General features: G+C 40.9%; 1 protein-coding gene across 8 annotated transcripts in view; it reads right to left on the reverse strand.

The window, feature by feature from the left end:
* Positions 1–1,121: 1,121 nt before the first annotated feature.
* The window catches only part of ryr2a (ryanodine receptor 2a (cardiac)), a 310,189-nt gene continuing 286,961 nt past the window's right edge, over positions 1,122–24,349 (reverse strand). For all 8 annotated transcript variants that reach the window (XM_061908696.1, XM_061908695.1, XM_061908691.1 and 5 more), the window contains 5 exons: positions 19,048–19,204; positions 14,845–14,909; positions 14,614–14,714; positions 10,882–10,933; positions 1,122–3,383 (listed from right to left, as the gene is read on the reverse strand). In XM_061908696.1, coding sequence (XP_061764680.1) covers positions 3,288–3,383; positions 10,882–10,933; positions 14,614–14,714; positions 14,845–14,909; positions 19,048–19,204 — 471 coding nt within the window. In that variant the 3' untranslated portion in view covers positions 1,122–3,287. The remainder of the gene's footprint in view (positions 3,384–10,881; positions 10,934–14,613; positions 14,715–14,844; positions 14,910–19,047; positions 19,205–24,349) is intronic.

Below are 24,349 nucleotides of genomic sequence, written 5' to 3' on the forward strand. Positions count from 1 at the left end.
TGTTAGTTTGTCCAAAGACAAAAAAATTGACACCGCACAATAAATGTAAACAACCAGTACAGTATTGCTGAACACATTGTTTGATAAGATATGGTTAATACATTTCTTTTTCACAACCTGCTCCACATTGTAAATTTGTTGTGAGGATAAATCATCACCTTGTCAATTAAGGATTTTTTTTTTTTTTAAATTGTATTTCTTTTTTTTTCATATTGATCTATATTTATTTATTATCTGTGAAAATGTAAATGAAAAGTGGGCAGAAAAACTCTGAAATAATCTTTCAAAGTATATGGCATGTCAAGTCAGCAAAACTTGACGTATTACAGTGCAGACAGGAAACAAAAAAACTGCGAAGATTTGATTTATTTTGAAAAAGAAACAAATTATTGATGATGGGCTGATCATTATAAATCAAAGCCATTATTATTATTTCTATTAATTCTAATTTTAATTCTCTCTTTCCTTCCAGTGCAATTAAGTAATAAAGATCCTTCTTAAACCTTTCCCTTTAGTCTGCTGTGCTCATTGGAGTCTAGTGTTGCGTTCTCTGTATTCATTTTTCCAGCAAGTCTTAAGCTTGAAGTTGATGTAATTTTCTATGGTCAACAAAACCTCTGGACCTTGTTTGGCAGGATATTTTTTACTTAAGTTCCCTGTGCTCATAACTGCACATAACTGGTGTATGTGGCACACCAACATTGAAGAAAGACATTCAATCATCCAATTTACAGTAACCTTCTGAGTGCTGTTTTTTTTGGTGAGACATACATTTAGTCTGGATGGTTTTATCCGTTCTGTATTTAGTAAAAAATAGCTCAGCAAGTCAGCCTGACAGTGAGGAGATTGGTGGTTCAAATCTCTGCTGAAGACATAACTTTGTTTTTGCAATCATAGGTCGGGAGAAAGCAAGTGTAAAGGAGAAAATGCAGACGATATTCATTGAATAAAAAAAAAAAACCTCACTGAAAAAATATGACCGAGCATGTCATTTACTTGGTGAAGTGGAACGAGCATACTGTAGCGCTTCTCACCTGCACCCGAATCAAGTAGGAGTGGTCAATGACGCTAACCAAGGGAGGAGGACATTTATCCATGAAAATATGGAGAAGCTGCTGATGGAGAAGCATACATCTCCTTTACGACATAAATACTGTACATGATTATTACAAAACTTGATGAAACTTCTGTAGTTAATTGTGCAACATTTTATTGCATTGTTTTTCATACAATATTTATATCTAGAAGTTTTGCTCATTTTAAAAGCATATTACAGATTGTATTTTGTATAAGGCCAAGCACCGATTAAATGGACCTGGGCAAATGTCAATATAATTTTCTTGAGTAGTTCAGACACATAACAAAATAAAATTCTATGTCTTAGCACTACTGTATTCATCAGTGTATATAACATGGCAAGATAGTCATTGATTGAAATTTCATGACTCCTATTTCTCCAGCTTTTCAAAAAAGGACGTGAGGAAATAGCAATCGTGCAAATCTGGTATTTGCTTAAAGGCCTACTGAAACCCACTACTACCGACCACACAGTCTGATAGTTTATATATCAATGATGAAATATTAACATTGCAACACATGCCAATACGGCCTTTTTAGTTTACTAAATTGCAATTTTAAATTTCCCGCGAAGTGTCCTGTTGAAAACGTCGCGGAATGCTGACGTGTACGCGTGACGTCACGGACTGTTAGGAAATATTAGCGCTGCGCACACACACAGCTAAAAGTTGTCTGCTTTAACCGCATAATTACACAGTATTTTGGACATCTGTGTTTCTGAATCTTTTGCAATTTGTTCAATTAATAATGGAGAAGTCAAAGTAGAAAGACGGAGTTGGGAAGCTTTAGCCTTTAGCCACACAAACACATAGGGATTCCTTGTTAAAAATTCCCGGAGGTGAAACTTTACTATGGATCAGAGTGGTCAAGTGAACATGGATCCCGACCACTTGTCAACCAGCAGTGAGAAAATTGTGGTAAAAAGTCGCCTCTTACCGGAGATCAGCTGAGCTTGTGCCGTCCGTACAGCTGCCGTCGACTTCCATCACACACTGGCCTCAAGACACCCGTGGATACTCCCTTCCGACTATCAGGTACTATTAAACTTACTAAAACACTAGCAACACAATAGAAAGATAAGGGATTTCCCAGAATTATCCTAATGGCGGTTTTTTTTTTTCTAGTCCGTCGCTATCAATATCCTCAAACACAAATCTTTCATCCTCGCTCAAATTAATGGGGAAATTGTCGTTAGCTCGGTCCCAATAGCTCTTTTTGTTGGAGGCTTCCATTAAAAACAATGTGAGGATGTGAGGAGCCATTAAAGGGTGACGTCGTCGTCTACGACTTCCGGTAGAGGCAGGGCTTTTTTGTTAGCAACCAAAAGTTGCAAACTTTATCGTGGATGTTCTCTACTAAATCCTTTCAGCAAAAATATGGCAATATCGCGAAATGATCAAGTATGACACAGAATGGACCTGCTATCCCCGTTTGAGTAAGAAAATCTCATTTCAGTAGGCCTTTATGATTTTGTTGCCAAGTATAGCCCTTCACACACATTCTCTCGCGCACACATACACACAAACACATGTTTATGTACACAGAGAGAGCAGGTAAGATATTAACATCTGACTTTTATTTTAATCCAAACCAATAAAGTGGTTTTATTTGTTAAAATCTAGAAAAGTATTGTGTTTTAGCATCTTTGATCATCTTCCTGCTCTTTTGTTGCATGCAGTCTTTTCCAATTAGCACAATTTGAGTAGCATAACCAGTTATGGATGCTAACAACAGCAGAAGAGTAGTCAAAGATATATTGCAGACCTGGCCCACTTCCTGTATCAACATGCAGTGAGAGTTTTGTACAGTACACAGAACGTCTTGTCATCTCCCGCATCTGTAAACCTTGAATCAATTCCTTATTTCTGTTGTTCCTTTTGTGTTTTCTTTTGTTTCCTTGCTTGTTACTGTGACAGGAAATACAATAAAATCATTATTTGAGCAAGACAGTTGTTGCATGCCAACAGTCTCATATATACGTTATAATATGTTATTGGTTATGTACAAAGCATTCCAAAATGAGTGTGCTGGAAGTGGCTGAATGAGGAAGATCTTGGATGAACACTTGTCGTCATCAGTCTTGAGTTTACAGTTCAGATACATTGGTCCTCTCTGCCAGGGTTGGAATAGTTTTGTTACTGTTTGGCTAAAAAAGTTCGAAGCACGTGTGCTTTAAGAACGGCCACAACAGACAGAATCCCGTAGATGTATCAGTTGAGGTGATCTTCATACTGTTTCCGGAAACAATCACCAGCAGGGAAGAACTCCCAGCAGCGCTCCTGGTACATCTTCCACACATAAGATTCCTTCAAGACAGAAGGAAAACCGATATGTTTACATTCAGATTGATTAATCCAATTCCAATTGTATTCATACAGGGAAAATCAACAACACACATTATCTTAAAGGGGAACTGCACTTTTTAAAAAACATGTTGCCTATATTTCACAATCTTTGAGGGACAAGAACACAAATACGTTTTTTTAAGCATTCTAACTCTTAAATAACAGTCTGCTTTCAATGGAGTCCTTTATTCCGCCCATAAAGCCCTCTAAATAACCTTCCAAAAAAACTGCCAACAATACACCATTTACATTTCTTGACCTGAATATTAACCAAGTATTAGTGATAATGTTACTATAAGCTAATTACAATGAATTAGCGGCATGTTGTCAAAGAGAGGTTCCATGCTTATATATCCTGTTATACTGACATCATCAAATAGCTTCAAGGCTTTCTCGCCTTGAAGCTTGAAAGTTTATTCTAGAAATTAAAAAATAATGCCTCTCCCCTGTATAATACAAACCCCGTTTCCATATGAGTTGGGAAATTGTGTTATATGTAAATATAAATGGACGATAGTGATTTGCAAATCATTTTCAACCCATATTCAGTTGAATATGCTACAAAGACAACATATTTGATGTTCAAACTGATAAACATTTTTTTTTTGCAAATAATCATTGTGTGCAGGCTAATTTGGAACAGGTGGGTGTCATGATTGGTTATTAAAACAGCTTTCCAAAAAAATGCTCAGTCTTTCACAAGAACGGATGGAGCAAGGTACACCCTTTTGTCCACAACTGCGTGAGCAAATAGTCAAAAAGTTTAAGAACAACGTTTCTCAAAGTGCAATTGCAAGACATTTAGGGATTTTAACATCTACGGTCCATAGTATAATCAAAAGGTTCAGAGAATCTTGAAAAATCCCTCCATGTAAGCGGCATGGCTGGAAACCAACATTGAATGACCGTGACCTTCGATCCCGACATCAATCTCTAAAGGATATCACGACATGGGCTCAGGAACACTTCAAAAAAACACTGTCACTCAATACAGTTTGTCGCTACATCTGTAAGTGCAAGTTAAAGCAAATCGAAAGCCATTTATCAACAGCATCCAGAAACGCCACCGCGTCTCTGGGCCATAGATCATCTAAGATGGACTGATGCCAAGTGGAAAAGTATTCTCTGGTCTGACGAGTCCACATTTCAAATTGTTTTTGGAAATATTCGATATCGTGTCATGCGGACCATCCAGAATGTTATTGACGCAAAGTTGAAAAGCCAGCATCTGTGATGGTATGGGAGTGCATTAGTGCCCAAGGCATGGGTAACTTACACATCTGTGAAGGCACCATTAATGCTGAAAGGTACATACAGGTTTTGGAACAACATATGCTGCCATCTAAGTGCCGTCTTTTTCATAGACGCCCCTGATTATTTCAGCAAGACAATGCTCTCTGAGCTGCAACCTTATCGTGGTAGAGGAGTTTGCGTGTCCCAATGATCCTAGGAGCTATGTTGTCCGGGGGCATAAAGCCCCCTGGTAGGGTCTCCCAAGGCAAACAGGTTCTAGGTGAGGGATCAGACAAAGAGCAGCTCGAAGACCTTTATGAAGAAGAAACATCATGGACCCAGATTTCCCTCGCCCGGACGCGGGTCACCGGGGCCCCCCTCTGGAGCCAGGCCCGGAGGTGGGGCACGATGGCGAGCGCCTGGTGGCCGGGCCTGTTCCCATGGGGCCCGGCCGGGCACAGCCCGAAGAGGCAACGTGGGTCACCCCTCCAATGGGCTCACCACCCATAGCAGGGGCCATAGAGGTCAGGTGCATTGTGAGCTGGGCGACAGCCGAAGGCAGGGCACTTGGCGGTCCGATCCTCGGCTACAGAAGCTAGCTCTTGGGACGTGGAACGTCACGTCACTGGGGGGGAAAGAGCCTGAGCTAGTGCGCGAAGTCGAAAAATTCCGGCTGGATATAGTCGGACTCACTTCGACGCACAGCAAGGGCTCTGGAACCACTTCTCTTGAGAGGGATTGGACCCTCTTCCACTCTGGCGTTGCCGGCAGTGAGAGGCGACGGGTTGGGGTGGCAATTCTTGTTTCCCCCCGGCTCAAAGCCTGTACGTTGGAGTTCAACCCGGTGGACGAAAGGGTAGCCTCCCTCCGCCTTCGGGTGGGGGGACGGGTCCTGACTGTTGTTTGTGCTTATGCACCAAACAGCAGTTCAGAGTACCCACCCTTTTTGGGAACGCTCGAGGGAGTACTGGAAAGTGCTCCCCCGGGTGATTCCCTTGTCCTACTGGGAGACTTCAACGCTCACGTTGACAGTGAAACCTGGAGAGGCGTGATTGGGAAGAATGGCCGCCCGGATCTGAACCCGAGTGGTGTTTTGTTATTGGACTTTTGTGCTCGTCACAGTTTGTCCATAACAAACACCATGTTCAAACATAAGGGTGTCCATATGTGCACTTGGCACCAGGACACCCTAGGCCGCAGTTCCATGATCGACTTTGTAGTTGTGTCATCGGATTTGCGGCCTCATGTTATGGACACTCGGGTGAAGAGAGGGGCGGAGCTTTCTACCGATCACCACCTGGTGGTGAGTTGGCTGCGATGGTGGGGGAGGATGCCGGACAGACCTGGGAGGCCCAAACGCATTGTGAGGGTCTGCTGGGAACGTCTGTCAGAGTCTCCTGTCAGACAAAGTTTCAATTTCCACCTCCGGAAGAACTTTGAACATGTCACGAGGGAGGTGCTGGACATTGAGTCCGAGTGGACCATGTTCCGCACCTCTATTGTCGAGGCGGCAGATCGGAGCTGTGGCCGCAAGGTAGTTGGTGCCTGTCGGGGCGGCAATCCTAAAACCCCTTGGTGGACACCAGCGGTGAGGGATGCCGTCAAGCTGAAGAAGGAGTCCTATCGGGTCCTTTTGGCTCATAGGACTCCGGAGGCAGTGGACAGGTACCGACAGGCCAAGCGGTGTGCAGCTTCAGCGGTCGCGGAGGCAAAAACTCGGACATGGGAAGAGTTCGGGGAAGCTATGGAAAACGACTTCCGGACGGCTTCGAAGCGATTCTGGACCACCGTCCGCCGCCTCAGGAAGGGGAAGCAGTGCACTATCAACACCGTGTATGGTACGGATGGTGTTCTGCTGACCTCGACTGCGGATGTTGTGGACAGGTGGAAGGAATACTTCGAAGACCTCCTCAATCCCACCAACACGTCTTCCTATGAGGAAGCAGTGCCTGGGGAATCTGTGGTGGACTCTCCTATTTCTGGGGCTGAGGTCGCTGAGGTAGTTAAAAAGCTCCTCGGTGGCAAAGCCCCAGGGGTGGACGAGATCCGCCCGGAGTTCCTTAAGGCTCTGGATGCTGTGGGGCTGTCTTGGTTGACAAGACTTTGCAGCATCGCGTGGACATCGGGGACGGTACCTCTGGATTGGCAGACCGGGGTGGTGGTTCCTCTCTTTAAGAAGGGGGACCGGAGGGTGTGTTCCAACTATCGTGGGATCACACTCCTCAGCCTTCCCGGTAAGGTTTATTCAGGTGTACTGGAGAGGAGGCTACGTCGGATAGTCGAACCTCGGATTCAGGAGGAACAGTGTGGTTTTTGTCCTGGTCGTGGAACTGTGGACCAGCTCTATACTCTCGGCAGGGTTCTTGAGGGTGCATGGGAGTTTGCCCAACCAGTCTACATGTGCTTTGTGGACTTGGAGAAGGCATTCGACCGTGTCCCTCGGGAAGTCCTGTGGGGAGTGCTCAGAGAGTATGGGGTATCGGACTGTCTTATTGTGGCGGTCCGTTCCCTGTACGATCAGTGCCAGAGCTTGGTCCGCATTGCCGGCAGTAAGTCGAACACATTTCCAGTGAGGGTTGGACTCCGCCAAGGCTGTCCTTTGTCACCGATTCTGTTCATAACTTTTATGGACAGAATTTCTAGGCGCAGTCAAGGCGTTGAGGGGTTCCGGTTTGGTAACCGCAGGATTAGGTCTCTGCTTTTTGCAGATGATGTGGTCCTGATGGCTTCATCTGACCGGGATCTTCAGCTCTCGCTGGATCGGTTCGCAGCCGAGTGTGAAGCGACCGGAATGAGAATCAGCACCTCCAAGTCCGAGTCCATGGTTCTCGCCCGGAAAAGGGTGGAGTGCCATCTCCGGGTTGGGGAGGAGACCCTGCCCCAAGTGGAGGAGTTCAAGTACCTAGGAGTCTTGTTCACGAGTGAGGGAAGAGTGGATCGTGAGATCAACAGGCGGATCGGTGCGGCGTCTTCAGTAATGCGGACGTTGTACCGGTCCGTTGTGGTGAAGAAGGAGCTGAGCCGGAAGGCAAAGCTCTCAATTTACCGGTCGATCTACGTTCCCATCCTCACCTATGGTCATGAGCTTTGGGTCATGACCGAAAGGATAAGATCACGGGTACAAGCGGCCGAAATGAGTTTCCTCCGCCGTGTGGCGGGTCTCTCCCTTAGAGATAGGGTGAGAAGCTCTGCCATCCGGGAGGAACTCAAAGTAAAGCCGCTGCTCCTTCACATCGAGAGGAGCCAGATGAGGTGGTTCGGGCATCTGGTCAGGATGCCACCCGAACGCCTCCCTAGGGAGGTGTTTAGGGCACGTCCAACCGGTAGGAGGCCACGGGGAAGACCCAGGACACGTTGGGAAGACTATGTCTCCCGGCTGGCCTGGGAACGCCTCGGAATCCCCCGGGAAGAGCTAGACGAAGTGGCTGGGGAGAGGGAAGTCTGGATTTCCCTGCTTAGGCTGTTGCCCCCGCGACCCGACCTCGGATAAGCGGAAGATGATGGATGGATGATGGATGGACAATGCTAAGCCACATTTAGCACGTTACAACAGTGTGGCTTCCTAAAAAAAGAGTGCGGTTACTTTCCTGGCCCGCCTGCAGTCCAGACCTGTCTCCCAACGAAAATGTGTGGCGCATTATGAAGCATCAAATACGACAGCGGAGACCCTGGACTGTTGAACGACTGAAGCTCTACATAAAACAATAATGGGAAAGAATTCCACTTTCAAAGCTTCAACAAATAGTTTCCTCAGTTCCCAAACATTTATTGAGTGTTGTTAAAAGAAAAGGTGATCCAACAGTGGTGAACATGCCCTTTCCCAACTACTTTGGCACGTGTTGCAGCCATGAAATTCTAAGTTAATTTTTTTTGCAAAAAAAAAAAAGATTTCATAAGTTTGAACATCAAATATCTTGTCTTAGTAGTCCAGTCAACTGAATATGGGCTGAAAAGGATTTGCATATCATTGTATTCCGTTTATATTTACATCTAACACAATTTCCCAACTCATATGTAAATGGGGTTTGTAAAAGGATGAGGACATAATATGAGAAGTTGGCCAAAGAAAAGACGCTTAGTTTATACCCCCTTTTTTCTTTGCAAGGAATATGAGTCATTCCTTATTTAAATGGGAATATATTAACATCCAGACATTGTACAGTAAGCAATGTTTTATTGTGTTTGTTAGCTCTCATGGAGTCTGCAGTGAGTAATAATCAGTGATATTGTCGAAGGATAAGTGATCGTGTAGTGTTTGTGAAATTAATGTGCAGCGTATGCTTAAAATCATCAAAATACATAAATATTACATGTTATTACAAATGTGCCTGTTACTACTTTACATATATACTGTACATACATCATGTATATCAAACCTTGATGGAGGCTTTTGTATATTTTTTAGAGTGCTTTATAGGTAGAATAGAGTGACACCTATAGGTTCAACATTGTAAGCAGACTTTTGCTCGCATTTATTTATTATTTAGAATGCATAAGGATATCTTGTCTCACATAAGGATTGTGAAGGATCTGCCAGTCATTAGCCAGTTCTGTTGGCCCGTCGATAGTCATGTCTAGTCTCAGATGTGTTCAGGATGTTCTGGATGGTGTCTTCCCAGCGTGTCTTAAATCTGCTTCTTGGACGTCGCCAGTGGTTGAAAGTTACTCATTAGGACGATTGCTGCACACATGGTGATCGTGCTGACACAGGTGGCCGAAAAGTTGTAGCAGAGTGGCGTTGATGAGCTAGTCTAGAGGGGGCTGGCCAGAACCCCGCCCTGATGGCCTCCTTTGTTACGTGGTCTTACCTTACGGCGGAGGGCTCGGAAATCAAAACCATTGATGGTCCTGTTGATGGTGGCTGAACAAGCCCAAGTCTCGCTGCCATAGGTCCAGATCAGAATCTCCAACGTGAGTTACAACCACATCTTGTGGTGGGCGGATACGTTGACATTCCAGGCAGAAAAGAGGAAAGCTAGAGCGGAGCTGGCGAGTGCACGACAGCAGCAGAGGTCAGCAGTTATGTCACTGGAGGTGGATGGGGTTGATCCAAAGTAATAGAACTCTTGAACAGATTACAATTTGTGTCTGAGTGGCTCCTTGTTGCAATTATACCAGACAGGTTGTATCAGTTAGACAACTGAATCTTTGTCTTCGGCAAGCTGACGCAGGGGCTGAGGGTTGATGCGTTTTGACTGAATGAGCGAAGGGCGTCTAGGAGGTTGTCCATGAGGAGAGCCAGGAGCGCTATGTCGTCAGCGTAGTCAAGATCAGTGAAGGTGTGGCAGGTGCCGAGGACAACCCCGAATGGCACTCTTTTACATGTTGAGCTCATTAACCATACAAGTGCCCGTCACCCATGGGGCACAACCAGGCTGAACCAAAGTAAGAAACAGAGGATCGCCCACCAAGCTATGTTAGGGTCAAGTGATATGTAGTTTGTGTGACAGTGGATGGCGGGAGCCTGGGTCTTAACTAAATCTAGTGCTTATATAACAGAGGGAGCCTGAGCTGATGGGTTTGGTAAAGAGGTTCTAGATTTAGTCAGACTCGATTCGACCCGCAGTTTGAGTGCTGGAACCAAACTCTTTTGAGAAGGGTTGGACTTTATTCTGAGTTACTGCTGGAAAAAGATGTCTATCAGGTGTGGACTTATCAATAGCACCCCTAACTTGTTTCTTACAAATCCCAAACTGAGTGTGAGCAATTGTGCCTCTGGGTTGCCAAATGAGCTCTGACAGTGATCTATGCCTATGTGCCAAAGACCGGTTGAAATAACCCAGCTTTCCTTTAAGTGCAGCCAGAGATGATCCATCATGTCATAACTGCATGTCTAAGGCACTCAGGTGAAGAGAAGTGCACCCAGATGTTCTGGGAATGCCCAAACAAGAGGAGGCCGCAGAGTAGACTTAGGAAACAGTAAGGCTGGCCTGGGAACACCTCGATGTACCCTTGGAACTGGAGGAAGTGGCCAAAGGCAAAGAAACCTATGAGCTTCCTAACTTAGACTGACCTCTGCAACCCAGACAAGCGGAAGAAATTGAATGGATTGAAAATATCATTACATTTCAAGAGTAATATTTTTCTTGAAGAAAAAGATTTGATCAGACGGGTATGTCATGGAGCCAACTGTGAAGATTAAAATAATACTGAATAATTGGTACTAAGTACAAAAATCAATCATAGTAATACAGTACTCATACAGAGAAAAAATAAGCAGGTTTACCTGGCCTGTGTGTTCTGTTTCATCTTTGTTGATAAGATACATCACAAAGAATCTGCAACACAAACACATTGTTAGAGAAATACACACATTCCAATAATTGCGCAAAAAACTATTATATAACTAATATATGCATTAAACCCATTTAAAAAATATAAGGCGGTTTTCATACTTGTGATTTGGTACTTCTGTCAAGACCAATAAGTAAAAAAAAGATCATTTGGCTTAGTATTCACAATTACATGTTCTAGTGTCCTCCGCGCACGAAAAATGTATGCAGCGCACAAAATCCAACCTAAACTCTAAACAAAATAAACACGTAGCCATTTCTTCTGTACCATTTTTCAATGCAACACTGAATGACATGTGACTCGGGATGTTATCGTTAGGATTTTATCGCTATTCCTTATCGATACCAGTATTTATCAGTACTTTATGTAATTTGTGAAACTAAATATGTGAAAATTACATTTGAATTACATTTATAATAGTAAAAATTAAACAAAAACACCTCCAACCAACGTTCACTCGAAGGTGCGCGCCTGCGCAATTGCGCACTGCTCACGCGTCCTCTGCACACAGCAAATTAATGCCGCGCAGAAAATCAAAAAATTCCATCTGAACTTTAAACAAAATAAACACATTACAATTTATTCTGTATGATTTTGCAATGCAACTCTATGAGTGACAAGTGACAACAAGAGTTGCCCCGATGAATAAAACAATCTTTGCCAACACAGTTCAATTACCGTATTTCCTTGAATTGCCGCAGGGCATATAGTATGCGCCGGCTTTGAATTACTGCCAGGTCAAACTCGCTTCCTAAAATAATTAGCGCATGCTTAGTATTACCACCTGGTCAAACTCGTGACATCACGAGTGACACTTCCCCCGTCATCATTTTCAAAATGGAGGAGGCTGATTTCAATACCGGTATTTTGAAATCGCATAAAGGAAAGAAGATTAAGAGCTATTCAGTAGGATTTAAGGTCCAAGCTTACATCACACTCTAATTTTTACTGCATACATTTGGTAAGTGCCGGAGTGAGAAGAGGTTTTAAAATAATTAGCGCATGCTTACTTTTACCGCATGCCTTTGGTAAGCGCAGGAGTGAGAAGAGGTTTTAAATTAATTAGCGCCCCGGCGGCAATTCAAGGAAATACGGTATCTTCTGTCAAGACACTTTACGGACAGGAATTCCATCAATCACTTCATTGAGCAAAACTGTTTGTAACCACACCAAAAACATGAGTAAAAAAAACTTTTATCTATAAAAACTGGTAATTTTCTGCCATACAAACCAGGCTTAAACCAACTTTGTCATCCGTCGTTTCAACAGAAGCCGCTCGCTCTCTCACCTGCACCAACACAAGCACTCATGGCACTTAGCCAGTGTTGCGTTTATGGCCACACAAAAAGTCGGACAACCCCAACGGCACACAATGTGTAAATGCCAGGTTGTAACACTCTGACTCCTCAATCAGATGTGTGCTTATTTTATAGCCATTTATTAAGAATGTTAATCTAAGGATTCATGAAATATTGTCACTAGATTTCATAAATGCTAATAAAAAGATGTATTTTACAGACAGAAAGTTACAGGAACTAAATGTAATCTCTGAAAGGGGTAATATTTATTTTAAAGGCAGGACCCGCAGCCAGACATACAATACTAGCACATAGTTCATGAAAAACATGTTGTGTTGTTATTGTCATTGTAAAAGGGCAAGATCACATATATATGAAAATTATTTAATAAAACATTTAAATTGTTATGATGCCAGGTTTGGGACAGGTGTGACGCTGGTGTGCCCACAGTGTGCACGTCTGATTGTTGCTCACATGTGCTCCACTGAATGCTCAGGGAGTTTGTGCGTTTGCTTACACACATGAAAAATTAGAGGGAACATTGCCTCCAACATGTAACATCTGAGAGCAGGGAAGTCTTTTATCAACACCTGTTTTTTAAGTCTGACAGAAGTCAACTATGTGTGCAGTGTAAGGTAAAATGCAGTTATGTCATCTTCTTGTAAAGAGCCCACAGATCTATCACTGTGTTTCTATTCATTACAATTACATTCAGTTGGAAATAATTGTTATGTACGAAATGCCTGCGTAGACCACATACCATTCATATAGTAAGTATATCATATCAAATATACCATACAAATCAATACTATTAATTAGCATGTTATTTGGGTGTGCATTTTGTAATAGGAATTATTGGTTTTTATGTTGAACATGGACGTATATAAATGACAGACCGAAAGCCCTATCGAGTGTTAACAGCTACCAATGTACGTGTGTGTGTAGTGTGTAATATATATATAAAAAAAAAGATTAAGTGAGCAATGCTCGATCCTCCAGTTTGTAGTCAAGAGACAGAAGGAACTGAAAAAAATGTAATCAAGATGTCTTTTAATGACACACAAGGACGACGCAATGGAGTTGCGTCAGACGGCACCCAAAGACCTGTTAGTCACAGTGGATGCTGTCTTGCTTCAAAGCAACTTTCTAGATTATTATGTTACCTCCCTTTCCACTTTTTTCAGGGGATTAATATTGGCATGTAGATTATAGGATTGCCAGGAGAATGGTTGATAAAACTGAGTCGTGACTTGTGAGTAAAAAAGTTAAGTTAAAGTACCAATCATAGTCACACACACAATAGGTGTGGCGAAATTATTCTCTGCCTTTGACCCATCACCCTTGATCACTCCTTAGGAGATGAAAGTGCGATCACTTCAAACTGACACAGGGTGCGTGACTTTGAGGAACTTTTGTGGAGGAAATATTGTTCATTACAAATGTTTGTGTGGTGTTGCTTCCTCATTTGTCATTATTTGAAACCGACTTTATGTGTAGCAGTGGCAGCTGAACTGAATGTGAGTGTGAATGTGTCATAATTACGTCAGTCAGCTGGAACAAAAAATACAGACAGCAGTATCATTAGTCCAGACTCTTCACGGTTAATGGACCGACCCAATTGGGAAGTGGTACCAATAAATACACATACTCGGCATACATATCTAGAGGCGAAAACAATTTGTTACAAAGGATAAAACAATAATGACCTCTGCCAGCACATTTTAAGGACGAGAATGAGGTTGTCTGCATCAACAATCCTTTTGAGTAAAGGTTATGACTGTCAGTCGTAAAGAGACCAAAACAATGTCAGCAACCAAAGTAACATCTAGTAAAAATGGTCACTTTCTGCCGTAATCACACCAAAACAAACAAACTATTTGTTGTATTGACAGCAGCCGCTGTCTCTCGTTTCATTTGCTCCAAAAATCGCATAAACTTGGCTCAGCCAGTGATGTGTTCAGGACAGGCAGTAGACCTAATGCTAATAGCTGGGTGATCCACCTCCAGGGAGAAGACTATAACTAGAGCCTGTGCAACATTAAAATTAAGTGTGTTCCATATGCAACAAGTTCTGGCAGATGCCTTTCTTCCACATTCAAATAACGTGTTTTATTCTTTAACAATGATTAAACTTAACAAAAAAAATGACTTACTTTTAAAAACTCACTTTTACACTTATGTTTAAGCGTTCTTACATATGGAGCAGTCATTTAAATGTTTTTTTTTTTAATGCTTTTTTCATGCACAAAGTAGGCTTTGTTTCTTTTTAAACAAAGTACACAATTCCTTTTGTAGCAAATGTTGTAAATCTCCCAGAACAAAAAACAAATCACAACCTCAATGCAGAAAATCCCAGATATACTCACAGGTAATTGGCTAGGTTGTGCTCCTGTAGAGTGTGTGTTTCAAAGCCATGTGGAACTGTATCAAAGTAGTCATTGCCTATTCCACATATAAAACACTTGGTCTGGAATAAAAAAAATGCAATATTCAATTATTATCTGATGTTTTAACAAGCCTTTTACTCATTAGTCCTATCGTGTGTAAATTCAATTACTTTGTAACAAAAGTGTGTTTTTCTCTTGTGTTTGCCTCACCTCCATGTCCTCTTTCACTTGCTCTTGTTGATCTCGCAGTTCTCCGAATGCATCAATAATTAGACCTAAAATATACAAAAAGGAGATGGTGAAGGTCACCAATATCCAGTTTTATCTAACAGACCTTTAAGTTAATTATGTTATTAGGGCATTCGCACAGCTTCCTAACATAAACGTAAGGTAACATAGAAAAAAATCAAGATCAACCCCTAAATCGAACCACTTTTATGACATTTCTTAAAAGCTTCATAAAAATTTGCCCAGAATTTTTTGAATTTTGACTTACACTAAAATTTTACTTACAGTACAATGCACCGTGGGAATTGAATTTGCTTCTAACCCAAGGACCACCTGTATTGTTTGTACTAGTGTTGTCCCGATACAAATATTTTGGTACCAAAATATTTCTGTAATTTTCAGTATTTTTTAAATAAAGGGGACCACAAAAAATGTCATTATTGGCTTTATTTGAACAAAACATCTTAGTGTACATGAAACATATGTTTATTATTGCAAATTTGTCTTTAAATAAAATAGTGAACATACAAAACAACTCGTCTTTTATTAGTAAGCAAACAAACACAGCCCCCTAATTAGTCCGCTGACATATACAGTAACATATTGTGTCATTTATTATTCTATTATTTTGTAAACATTATGAGGGACAAACTATAAAAATGGATTACTAATCTACTTGTTCATTTACTGTTAATATCTGGTTGTTTTCTGTATTAACATGTTGTATCTACACTTTTATGAAAATGTAATAATCTTATTCTTCTTTTGTTAGATACTTTACATTAGTTTTGGATGCTACCACAACTTTGGGTATCAATCGGACACCAAGTAGTTACAGGATCATACCTTGGTCATATTCAAAGTCCTCATGTGTCCAGGGACATATTTCCTGAGTTTATAAACATAATATAATTTTTTTTTTTAAACAAAAGAAGATTTAGTGATGTTAAATAATATTGACATAGTCATAGTAGTATTGACGAGATAAGCTCCTGTACTTGGTATCATTACAGTGGATGTTATGTGTAGCTCCACCAATGGCGTTTGTTTATATAGTATCATCCCAGAAGAGTTGGTGCTGCAAGGAATTCTGGGAATTTGTTCTGTAGTGTTTGTGTTGTGTTGCGGTGCAAATATTCTCCCAAAATGTGTTTATCATTGTTGTTTAGTGTGGTTTCACTGTATGGCACATGTTTATGACAGTGTTGGCGTTGTTCATACAGCCACCTTTAATGTGATGTGTGGCTGTTGACTAAGTATTCTCTTCACATGTGATTAGTGTGATCAAAGATAAGATGAATATCTAAATGGTTAACATTTAGACATATCTGGATCTTTTCTTGAAACATTTGTTATTATGACTCTGGTGTGTCGTGTTGTGTAGTACAGCATGCATAGCTATCACTTGTCCTACAGGGTTAATACATGATTTTCTCGTTCTAGATTTGCCTCCAAGGACACAAGGACTAGTAATTTTGAGGAAGTGACAACACTGCAGACAGCAGGCAGAAATTAGCCGTTAGCATTAGCCGCTAGCTAGTCGACGTGTCGGGGAGCGGTACTTTTTAGAGGCGGTATAGAACCGAAAGATTCATTAGTATAGCGGTACCATACTAATACCTGTATACCGTATAACCCTGTTAGAACCGAAAGATTCATTAGTATAGCGGTACCATACTAATACCTGTATACCGTATAACCCTGTTTTATACTAGAAGACATTCCAAATGTTGTATTGTTAAAATGCCAATTAGAGCTAGGGGAAATGGGCTATGTAAGTTTTGGCCTACATTGTAAATGCAAACTGCATTATAGTTCACTTAAACTTCCTTTTAGGTAAACTGTGCGGTGGTTAGTTTCAGAAGTCTTCAGTGCTCCTTCTCGAGCAATGAACTGAGAATTAAGTTAACTGAAACGTATTGAAAAGGAAAAGGTAAACAGCCATTCATGGGTACTGAATAATGCAAGAAGACATACTGTGCGCACACAGCAGAAAACACGCAAAGGGACGGATTCACTAAGACCCAAATACCTTGCGCTGAACAGTATGTGCAAACAATAAAATAGTGTGCATTATTACTGGGCGTGTTGCATTCTATTTACTAAGACTGTGCAATTGCAAAGTGGTGCACACAGCCTTATTTAAAGGAGCCAAATGTATTTATTATATAATGTATTTAATGTCAAGTAATTATTAAATAGCCCTGGTATGTCAAAAGGCACTAATAAATCATGTTCTTTCCGAATACCTCTATAACTGATAAAAAATAGTTCAGCCGGGAAATGTTCATTTCAAAATTAGATTTACAGCCCTAAAAACTTGTTGTTTTCATTTTGATATCCCGCCCTCCACCGTTTAACCAATTAGAAAGTCAGTGAGTGTGTTACATTTTCGTTGAAATACTGCCATTGGTAAAGTTATTAAATATGTCATACCTTATTAAATCTATAACTCCTCGTTACGATTCCCAACTTATTCATGACAAAGCCAGGAACAAAAAGAGGATTTGTATCGGGATGCCTTTAAAAGATGGAGATGATTGAAGGCGAAGAAGATTTTTTCATCTGATGCCAAACTTGCTACTTTCCTCCTAGATAGGTAAGTAAGGCCTTCAGGATTTATTTTTACTTGCAATAAATGGAAATTAAAATTTTGTATGTAAACTATATTGTCCAATACACTCTACGATCTTGTCTCACAAATCTAATATGTTCGTGCAACGAATGCTTAGCATTCTTGCCCAGTCAATAGGAACATAAGTATTGCCCACTTGATGACACATCGACATACTGGTTAACGGGGGAAATATACTAGCCTGTATGTCTATGTGTCATTCAACTGACAGGGCAAAATATAATTTCGACAAATAAAACCTACACGGATATGGGTAGTGTCAGTGCCTATTTCATTCTCAATATGCTGATACGTTAAGGAAATGGGTTGCAGCATTAGCACGGTTGTCATGGCAATGTGAAACGTATAGAGATAGCTAAATAACATTATAAAATAATTCCTCATTTGTGTTTGCATATTGTGGACTACATTGACCAAGTTATATGGCAATATGAAACGTTTGAAAGAGTAGCCTCTAGGCATACCTTGGTAAAATGTCTCTTCAGTTTTGGGCGTCCATTAGGCTGCTAAGCATGCTCTACTTATTTTCATTTTCATATAAACATTGCTAGCATTGGCTGTAGTTCGTTTTAGAATTTGTTTTCTGATAGTACTGACAATAATGATATGATTGCCATTTGTTGTGATATTGTACGCAGGCATGACGTACTTCTTCCTTCAAAACAGCCTAAATTCTGTGTAAAATGTGTTGGTTGTATTGAGCTGGATTCGGCTGCGTATCTGGCAACCTCAGTCAGATGAGGAGGAGACTACAACATTTTGACTGTGAATGCAGTACTAGATCCTTACATATGGCTCCTTTAAATGAGCCATGGAGACACTCTCATTTACTGCATATTCATGTTATCATGGTCCTAGGCTTTTTGCTATATTTTCAAACATGCAGGAGACATTTACCACTACATTTTCATCTACATTGAAACCACGTTTCTTTTTACCGCCTAAGGTGCGCTCATTGGAGAGCGGCTGCACTTACTCCGCTCAAGAAGGAAAAAAATGCATGCTTTATTGTTTTCACAAAATAAATATAATATTTATTCTCTGCAAAAAAAATAGTCATTCAAAAAATGTTAATTGAATTTGTTTTAATCAGACCCTTAAATCCTATAACAGCTTTAAGATTATAGAATGATGTTGCTGAACAGTCTGATTTCTGACCGTCAAAAATGTTGACACACACGTCGGACAGAGGATTCTCTGTCCGTCCATCGTCTGTCTGTCTGTGCAGCGTGAGCAATGATAAATAAAATGCAAAATAGTGCTTGCAAAACAGTGATGAGTGTTGATAAATCACATTGCGACTTGCTAAATAATTATATTTTCTTCCAGTACTGTGGGTGTTTTGATGATCAGCATATATTCTGCATAGTAATGAAAACACCTTCTTCTGCTCACTGAACAGACGCAATCCTCACATTTAGTAGATCATCTTTGCGTGTGCTATCAAGTTTGCACGTTTTAGTGCACGCAAACCTTTAGAAAATCAGGCCCGACGACAACAAAGTATTGTACTTTTGCTCAACTATGGGCCATTGGGTTACACCTCTCACCTTGAATAATGGCCAGAAGGATTACGATGACAAAGAAGAAAAAGGTGATGTCAAAGATGATGCGGTAGATCTCATACTCATCTCCTGCTGGGTCCTCAATCTGGTCACCAATGCCCCCACCTGCGCGAACACCCACATACATGTGGAACATGTAGCACTGATAGAAAAGGTGAAAAAAGAGAGGACATATGAATTGTAAATTGCTCTATTTAAAATGTCATTTGACCTAAAAAAGACCATCCAATCCAATCCACTTCTTTTATATAGCACATTTTAACAAAACAATACAAGTTTCAGTAAGTGCTGCACAGTAGTTAAAGTACACATTTAAAAGCATGATAAAATGAAGGACAGTCTAGTGTCAAAAACATTTAACTTAAAAAAAAAAAATCTATAAGAAAAAAGAAAATAGACTAAGATCACGCAACTCTCATTCTGGTTTGGAAGCCAAGGGGTAAAAATATGTTTTAAGACGTGATTTCACACTCATTTAAGAGGGAGACGTCCTAATAACCAGAGGGAGATCATTCCAAAGTTTTGGAGCCACAACAAAAAACGCACAATACCCTCTGGATTTTCATTGGGTTTTTGGAACGACAATAAGAAATTGTTTCACAGACCTCAGAGAGCTTGTGGGGGTGTAGATTTTTAAGAGGTCTGAAAAATATATTGTGGTGCTGATCTATGCAGGGATTTAAAAACAAACAATAACATTTTTAAATGAATTTCAAAAAGAACTGGTTGCCAGTGAAGGTATGCTAAAATGGTGGTAAGGTGCTCATGTTTTTTGTGCCAGTTAAAAGACAAGCAGCAGCTTTCTGGACCAACTGCAATTGAGCAAGTGACACCTGGTTCACTCCAACATAAAGTGAGTTTCAGTCGTCCAAACAGGATGAAATAAAAGCATGGATTACCTGCTCAAAGTCATTAAAAGATAAAACTGATTTGACTTTTGCTAAAAGTTTAGGTTGGTAAAAACTGGATCAAGCAACAGAGTTAATCTGTTGTCCCCATTTAAAATGAGTGTCGAATTTAAAACCAAGATTTGTGACCGTGGGCTTAAAACAAGGCATCAGGGGATCTAGGTCACTGGGGTGAGCTTTCAGGTTGCTTCGGCCAGGCTGGTCAGCTCCTCATGTTTTAATTTTCCTAAAGGAACTCTCCTGAAAAAATCAATTAATTACTATCTATCCATCTATCTATCTATCTATCTATCTATCTATCTATCCCCCTCTCCTAAGAGTGGAGACAATACTTCTTCTTGTAGAACAACTCAATTATTCACGCTCGGGTTTCTACGACAGCCAACATTTTTTACTCATTTCGAATTACTTTAGTGTGCTCAAAGTTGTTTTGTCTGGCCCTTCTAAGGGTGGCTTCCCAAATTTAGTACATATTTATATTGACCTTTTTCAAACTCACCCATTCATTATTGGAATGTCCACAACCTGAACTACTTCCATCAGGTCCTGCTGTTCCTCAAATTAATGATTTACCAATGTAAAAAGGTCTTATTAACAGGGCCGGCCCGCCTAAAACGCAAAACTAGAACTGTGCTTAAGGTCTCGCGATCTGAAGGGGCTCGTTTTGTGGTAAGAAGCGGCATAGCTTGGTTGGTAGAGTGGCCGTGCCAGCAACTTGAGGGTTGCAGGTTCGATTCCCGCTTGTGCCATCCTAGTTACTGCTGTTGTGTCCTTGGGCAAGACACTTTACCCACCTGCTCCCAGTGCCACCCACACTGGTTTAAAAGTGAATTAGATATTGGGTGTCACTATGTAAAGCGCTTTGAGTCACTTGAGAAAAGCGCTGTATAAATATAATTCACATATAAAATGTTTATAAATGAATGGCAGGGCGCTACATCTGAAATGTTACTGCAAACATATTCCCGCCCGGTTGCCACAATTTCCCCACCTCACCTAAGCCGCATTATTTGAAGCGCAATGTGGTGAGGGACGACTGTACTGTATATAGGGTTGTCAGTCGAGATCTATTGTACTTAAGCGTACATACCATAGTAACAGAATATGACACACTACAACGCCAAAACACCCATGACAAAGAACAGTACATTTTTATTAAAGGAGGTGGAAGTAAAGAATGAGTATTTATTGGGGATGGAACGGCTTATGAAAAAAAACATTTGTGTTTGTCGGATTCCGTTTTTTTTTTGTCTGTGTGTTACTAAAGTGTGGAGCGTAAGACCCTATGATTTCCACGTAAAAGGCGGGTGGAATAACGGAATCGACCAATGAAAAAGTAATCTACTCATAAATGTGGTGAGTAACAGAAACTGACATGATGAGACTAAAATGCTGCACGTAATCGTGTTCACAGGTGTTTACAGGGCAGGCATCCCCTCACAAACAATCGTTCCCACTAAAACCTAAAGGCCTACTGAAACCCACTACTACCCACCACGCAGTCTGATAGTTTATTTATCAATGATGAAATATTAACATTGCAGCACATGCCAATACAGCCTTTTTAGTTTACTAAATTACAATTTTAAGTAACCCGGGAGTTTCGTCTTCGAAACGTCGTGTAATAATGACGTGTACGCAAGACGTCACGGGTTTTTAGGAAGTATGAGCGCTGCACACACACACAGCTAAAAGTCGTCTGCTTTAACGGCATAATTATACAGTATTTTGGACATCTGTGTTGCTGAATCTTTTGCATTTTGTTCAATTAATATTGGAGAAGTCACAGTAGAAAGATAGAACGGGAAGCTTTAGCCCTTAGCCACACAAAGAAACGGTGATTCCTTGTTTAAAATTCCTGGAGGTGAAACTTTCCTATGGATCAGAGCGCGGTCAAGCCAACATGGATCCCAACCACATGTCAACCAGCAGGTTTTGGTAAGAAAATTGTGGTTAAAAAGTCAGTTCTTACCGGAGAAAAGCTGAGCTTGTGCCGTCCATAGCTGCCGTCGACTCCCCTGAGACACTGCGCGTCAAGACACCCGTGGAGACACCCTTCCGACTATCAGGTACTATTTGACCCACTAAAACACTAGCAACACAATAGAAAGATAAGGGATTTCCCAGAATTAACCTAGTAAATGTGTCTAAATACATGGTAATCCGTCCCAATGCAATCGCGTTTTTTTTTTAACTCTTTTTTTTTTTTTCTCTAGTCCGTCGCTATCAATATCCTCAAACACAAATCTTTCATCCTCGCTCAAATTAATGGGGAAATTGTCGTTTTCTCGGTCTGAATAGCACTTTTTGTTGGAGGCTTCCATTAAAAAAAAAAATGTGAGGATGTGAGGAGCCATCAACGGGTGACGTCATCGTCGGTAAAGGCAGGGCTTTTCTCTTAACATCGACAGTTGCGAACTTTATCGTGGATGTTCTCTACTAAATCCTTTCAGCAAAAATATGGCAATATCGCGAAATGATCAAGTATGACACATAGAATGGACCTGCTATCCCCGTTTCAATAAGAAAATCTAATTTCAGTAGGCCTTTAAGTCTCATCTTAAAACTCATTTGTATACTCTAGCCTTTAAATAGACCCCCTTTTTAGACCAGTTGATCTGCTGTTTCTTTTCTTTTTCTCCTATGTCCGGTCCGGTGGCCATGAATGAAGTACTCGCTGTCCAGAGTCGGGACCCAGGATGGGCCGCTCGCCTGTGTATCGGTTGGGGACATCTCTGCGCTGCTGATCCGCCTCCGCTTGGGATGGTTTCCTGCTGGCTCCACTTTGGACGGGACTCTCGCTACTATATTGGATCCCCTTTTGTCACAGATCTCAATGCAGCCGTGCCAACACTTTAGTTGGCTGCCCTGCAACCTTCCCGGGTGATTTCCCTGCCTGCCTCTGGGACTCACTCAGGCCTCGAAGACGCCAGCTCAAACACAAGTGTGCGAAAAAACTATGAAACTCATCTCTTGCCAAATGACTATACGTGTCCGGTGACATGTTTTGTCTTTTTGTTCTTACAAATGTTATGACCGCTTGCCATCCAAAAGCTGAGTGAAAAATACAAAAAAAACCACCATGCTAATGATAGACAGCTGTTGTTGACACAACCAATCTTTAAAACATCTTAATTGGTAAGTTAATAACTTGACAGTGTTCAAATAATAACCTTTGCATCTTCATGTGTGCTTTATTATACTTTTAGGTATATACATTTTTAAAGCAGTTATTGGTGCTGCACTTTTATGTTATACCATGAATTTGCTTTGACCTGAAATACTGATCAAAATTGTCCGATGATATATTGTGTCAATAAAAGGAATGTTTGATTGTATTTACTTCAGGAGCCATTTTTAAGATAATTTTGTAATAACCACAACTGAGAAATAGTGGTATATTGGGATATATAGTATTCAGGGGTGTTAAAAAGAACCTTAAACCAAACCAAAAATTGTGTCACAAAACCGTAATAACATCTGAATTGTGGATTTTGTAAAACGTTCATCTCGGGCTGGTTTTGTAGCCCCGGTATGCTTTCAGTCTCAGAGAAGTGAGAGTTTCCCCATGAGTTTTCTTTGTGTGTATTTAACCACATTTATTTTGATAAAAGCATGTAGTTTCTCTTTAAGTGTCTGTTACACACTCAAAAAAGTATGCAGATAACAGAATTAAGTTTAAGAATCAGATTATGGCTGATTACTCCGGTAAGAGACAAGAGATCAGAAAAGATCCTCTCATCCTGCTGAATGTTATCACAAGGGATTAATTTTCAAACATACAGGGAGCAGAGGGATGAAAACCTCCCCTGAAGCACTGAACCTTCATCTGTCCATCTATCTACTGCACTAAGTCTCTGTCCCCTTCTTGTCGAAAAGGCAATAGCTGCCACCCCCAAATCCTTAATAGGAATAAATAGAGCTCCCTGGAATGCTATGGCTGGCTGACGATAGAGGATTAGTCCTGAAATTTCCGGGTGACAGAAGGCCGTCCTCCCACCCTGAAACAACACACGCTGCAGCTGTACAGCCCTTATATAGTCTTTCTTTCAGATAGTTTGGCAGCAGTTGCAATTGTATTTCCTTTCTTATTTGTATTTGCTAAATATTGTATAACTTTCATTACATGTGGAATAGTAGGTGGATGTGGGTGTACTCTTCAAAATCCAAATTTTGAATATATAAATGAATGCAGATTAACACAATTGATACTAAATGTTGTACAATATCATATTAAAAACAATCAATAATGATGTAATTTAAAATGTATGATAAAAATATGTTTCAAAGCTGCAACCAGGCTCCAAAATAATACATAATATTCAGTATGTTTTATAACCCTAACACATAATGTGTGTTATCATCAACGCGACATATGG

This window comes from Nerophis ophidion, linkage group LG08 (genome assembly GCF_033978795.1).
Source record: "Nerophis ophidion isolate RoL-2023_Sa linkage group LG08, RoL_Noph_v1.0, whole genome shotgun sequence".
NCBI lineage: Eukaryota > Metazoa > Chordata > Actinopteri > Syngnathiformes > Syngnathidae > Nerophis > Nerophis ophidion.